Source organism: Frankliniella occidentalis, unplaced genomic scaffold (genome assembly GCF_000697945.3).
Source record: "Frankliniella occidentalis isolate FOCC.00 unplaced genomic scaffold, Focc_3.1 Scaffold9, whole genome shotgun sequence".
Classification (NCBI taxonomy): domain Eukaryota; kingdom Metazoa; phylum Arthropoda; class Insecta; order Thysanoptera; family Thripidae; genus Frankliniella; species Frankliniella occidentalis.
In genome coordinates this window covers 163,352-167,601 of record NW_026267139.1, presented here as the reverse complement: position 1 = coordinate 167,601, position 4,250 = coordinate 163,352, and the positions used below count along the sequence as shown (strand labels likewise).

Sequence of the window (4,250 nt, the reverse complement as noted above, 5' to 3'; positions counted from 1 at the left end):
GCGATCGTGTTCGCCTTCGGCTGCATCGCGTCCTCCGTCGCCCTCCACGACGGCATGCTCCGGCGGACGCTCCTCAGCCCCATGTCCTTCTTCGACACGACGCCCGTGGGCCGCGTCCTCAACCGCTTTACGCACGACATCGCCAGCGTAGACAACGAGCTACCCAACGTCATCAAGCAGACCTTCGCGACCCTGTTCTCGGTGAGCGGCATTTGCATTTTCGACGTTACACACATAATTATAGCAATCTTCTTTTGACCAAAAGACCAAAAGACCAAAAAGTTGAAAGAAGTAATTTTTTAAAAAAATCTGGTCATTTCCCCCCGCAGTGCCTGACCACGCTGGTGGTCATCTCGGCCAGCACGCCGCTCTTCCTGTCTGTCGTCGTGCCTCTTGGCCTCGTGTACTTCTTCGAGCAGCGCTTCTTCGTGGCCACGTCGCGACAGCTGCAGCGCCTCGAGTCCGCGTCCAAGTCGCCCGTCTACTCGCACTTCAGCGAGACGCTGACGGGCTGCTCGTCCATCCGGGCGTACGGCGCCGTCGACCGCTTCGTCGCGGAGCTCGAGTCGCGGGTGGACGCGAACCAACGGTGCCACTTCCCCGTCACCGTGGCCAACCAGTGGCTGGCGGTGCGCACCGAGCTGGTGGGCAACTGCGTCGTCTTCTTCGCGTCGCTGTTCGCCGTCCTCGGCCGCGGGGCCATCAGCCCCGGCACCGTCGGGTTGTCCGTCAGCTACGCCATGCAGATCACCGAGGAGCTCAACTGGCTCGTGCGCTTCGCGTCCTTCACGGAGAACAACATCGTCGCGGTGGAGCGCATCAGGCAGTACGAGGAGCTTCCGCAGGTATGAAGAGGAAATTTCTGAAAATTTCTTGGAATTTTTTGGAAAAATAAGGAAAGTTTCCAACCAAAAAGCAAGGCTAATTTCCGGGATCTTCGAAATTTTTTCTATCTTTCCGGAAATTTTCCAGAAACTTTTCACGACTTCCAACCCTGAAAGGCATCGTCCAGAAAGTGCGCCCCTGTTTTGCTTAGGGGTTCGTTCGGTAAAATAGGGGGCAGCTCGGGCGCCCGCGAGACTCAGGGTGGGCCGGCCCGCAGTACACGCATGCACTGCGGGCGAGGTGTTGCTTACCCACCAGGCGCCATGAAAGCTTGCATCGGCCGAACTTTGGATAGTTTTGTAAAGGCGAAGGGGGCCTTCTCTCATGGTAAGGGCGAATGGCGGACGTACTTGCCGGGAGGGAATCCCTGGAAAGTTTCCGGAAAATTTCTGGAAAATTTCTGGAAAAGACGGAAAATTTTTCGGAAAAATGAAAAATTTCTCAGATTTTGGAAAGTTTTCCGTTGTTTTCCGTGTATTTGCGCAAAGTTTTCGGAAATTTTCCAACTCTAGCCAGGACCCAGGACCGGCACACAAAACTGACCCGAGCGTTCTTTATTGCACCTTAGGAAACCCCATGCACCAAGAAGCGGTCGCACGTGGACTCGGCTTGGCCCGCCGAGGGCGCGGTGGAGTTCAGAGAGTACGCCATCCGCTACCGGGAGGGCCTGGACCTCGTGCTCCGGGGCATCGACGTGCGCGTCGAGGCCGGCGAGAAGGTGGGCATCGTGGGCCGGACGGGCGCGGGCAAGTCCTCGCTCACCCTGGGGCTGTTCCGCATCGTGGAGGCGGCCGCCGGCCAGATCCTTGTCGACGGCGTGGACATCGCCGGCGTGGACCTGCACACGCTGCGCTCGCGCATCACCATCATCCCCCAGGACCCCGTGCTGTTCACGGGGTCGCTGCGCGCCAACCTCGACCCCTACGAGCGGTACTCGGACGAGGCCGTGTGGCGCGCCCTGGAGCGCGCCCACCTCAAGGACCTCGCCAAGGGGTTCGCCGCCGGGCTCAACCACGCCGTCGCGGAGGGCGGCGACAACCTGAGCGTCGGCCAGCGGCAGCTGGTGTGCCTGGCGCGCGCGCTCCTCCGCAAGACCAAGGTCCTCGTCTTTGACGAGGCCACGGCCGCCGTCGACCTCGACACAGACGACCTCATCCAGGTACACGCCGACGATGCTGCGGGCTGAGAGTCTGACGGAGCGAACGCCCAAGCGCGAAACTGACCTCACTTTTGTTCTCGCTTTCTCTAGAAAACGATCCGAGAAGACTTTAAGGAGTGCACTATTCTGACCATTGCTCACAGGTTGAATACAATCATGGACTGCAACCGGTAAGTCACAGCACAACGAGGTTCTGGGTTTGTGTTTTCGTGCAATAGTTACAAAAACACTTCTCTCATTTTTTTATGTTTCAGTGTCCTCGTCCTCGACAAGGGCAAAGTCGTAGAATTCGATTCGCCACAGATGCTTTTGCAGCGAAACGACTCCATGTTTTACTCCCTGGCGAAAGATGCTGGGCTGGTCTGAGAGGGAGTTTCTTTCGGCTCCCGAATTAATGAAATTATACTCGCTACGAGGCAGGGCGATTTTACTCACAGAATACTCTTATTTTTAAAAATAATAAAGATGAAAACATCATTGGGCTGAGCTTACGTCATCCTCGTTCAGCTTATTGGCTGGCACGGCACACCCACGTCAAGATATAGTTTCGCATGCAGGTTTCATGTTTGTTAAGAGCTACATCGGGTGTGAATTTTTAGAAAACTTTGAATGTATACAGAAGGCAAGGAGAGGGGTAGAAAGATGTTGCGCTAAAAAGTTGGAGGTAGAGCCTAGTAGGTAGGCAGGTCGTTGTCCGAGAACACAGCTGTCCTGGGCGGGTGGCCTAGCCTGAAGTTCGCAGGGGTCCAGCTGAGAGCGCGCGCGCGCGAGAGAGACGGAGGAGGTCGGTGCGAGGGTAGCGCCGGCCGGCGGCGCTAGTGGTCCTGTGGCCGTGGGGCCGCTCCCGGCGCGGAGGGCTGCCTGGCTCCTCTGTCCGCAGCGGCCCGGTCTGCCCGGGGAGCCCCCCCGCGGCGCGCGCAGCCCTCAGTGCGTTCTGGAGCGGCCGCGGGGATGAGTGGACGGCGCGCAGCCTCGCACCCGGCGGCTTGACGTGGTCCTCGAGGTGGCCGTCGAGGAGCTAGCAGGGCAGCAGCTCGCCCCGGGCGGTGGCACCCTGCCGCCACCGTGTGTCCGCGCCCATGTCGACGCCACCGAGGTCCGCGACGACGGCGACCGGTCCGGGGGAGAGCCTCGCGCGTCGGCCCACGCCGCCGGGCCAGGAGATGCCGCCGTAGCCGCCCCGCACCATCCCGCTCATCGTTGGAAGGCACGTCGGCACCTCGGACTAAGCAGGCGCTGCTGAGCCCCCAGAACGTTTCGAGTTTATAGCCCTCTTAATTTGGGGGTTCCGAGAGAGACGCAAGGCTTTCAGTCCAGATGACCTGTCGTCGTCGTCGTCGTCGTCGACCCGGAGTTACCCACTCTTGGCGGGTCGCAGCGGCAATCGGCCGGCAGCGGTCACTTGTTTAGCACGACGGATATGTATTCTTCTCCGTAGAGAGGCATATAAGCAAGTGACACCAGGAGACTGTCCGCAACTTCAGGAGAGAGCACCTAGTCCTGCAGCATCCTTACGGCCCGTTCAAGGTAAGGCGACTAGAATCGAAAATTTCCCAAATTTTCCTGAAAATTTCCGAAATTTGCTGAAAATAACAAAAAACTTCCAAAGTCTGGGAAATTTTAAATTTTTTCCGGAAATTTTCTTGAATTTTCCCGGAAACTTTTCAGGGTTTCCAACCCAAAAGGCGACAGCGAACACGAAGGCTCATCCTCTTCCTTTCTGTCTCCACCCCCCCTACCCTTCCCGTGAAAGCGAAAAACAAGAGAAGGGCCTCATCGTTAATTATTTTCTTGAAAAACTTTTCCGAGGAAGATCAGCGTAGAACCGAAGGAGAGAGCTTTGCGTGACATTTGAAAAACTGTCTTTGATGTCGGCGTGGAGGTGGTGACGCTCTGTCCGTCTTTCTCTCTATACTGCGGGCCCTGGCTGGAGGAGGGCGTCCCCGAGCGGCGGATCCGGCTCATGGTCATCGACACTCGGCCCCAGGGCGTCCCCATGCCGGACCTCCACGGGCTGAACAAGTGGCTGACGGCCGGGGGCCGGGGGCAATGTGATGAGGACCAAGCACGGCCTGCTTTGTGATCACGATGAATTAAACCCGTCCAGGCCAACCTGCCTCAACGCCATGCGGTCTAGTACTTTGAGTTAAACTGGTTAAGAGGAAGTTACTTTAACTTGTAGAAACATAGTAAAAAAAAGTACATA

At 57.5% G+C, this 4,250-nt stretch overlaps 2 protein-coding genes across 2 annotated transcripts in view; both read left to right on the top strand.

Annotated features, from left to right (window-relative positions):
* Nucleotides 1–2,521, top strand: part of LOC113202723 (multidrug resistance-associated protein 1-like) — a gene marked incomplete in the record, with an annotated part of 18,072 nt that extends 15,551 nt beyond the window's left edge. The window contains 5 exon segments of the mRNA XM_052277322.1: nt 1–201; nt 330–845; nt 1,454–2,044; nt 2,135–2,214; nt 2,299–2,521. Of these exon segments, the coding sequence (XP_052133282.1) occupies nt 1–201; nt 330–845; nt 1,454–2,044; nt 2,135–2,214; nt 2,299–2,410 (1,500 nt within the window).
* A 440-nt stretch (nt 2,522–2,961) lies between these two features.
* LOC113202708 (neuropeptide CCHamide-1 receptor-like) overlaps nt 2,962–4,250 on the top strand; it is a 29,579-nt gene continuing 28,290 nt past the window's right edge. The window contains exon 1 of the mRNA XM_026417082.2: nt 2,962–3,571. The gene's annotated coding sequence lies outside the window, so the exon portion shown is untranslated. The remainder of the gene's footprint in view (nt 3,572–4,250) is intronic.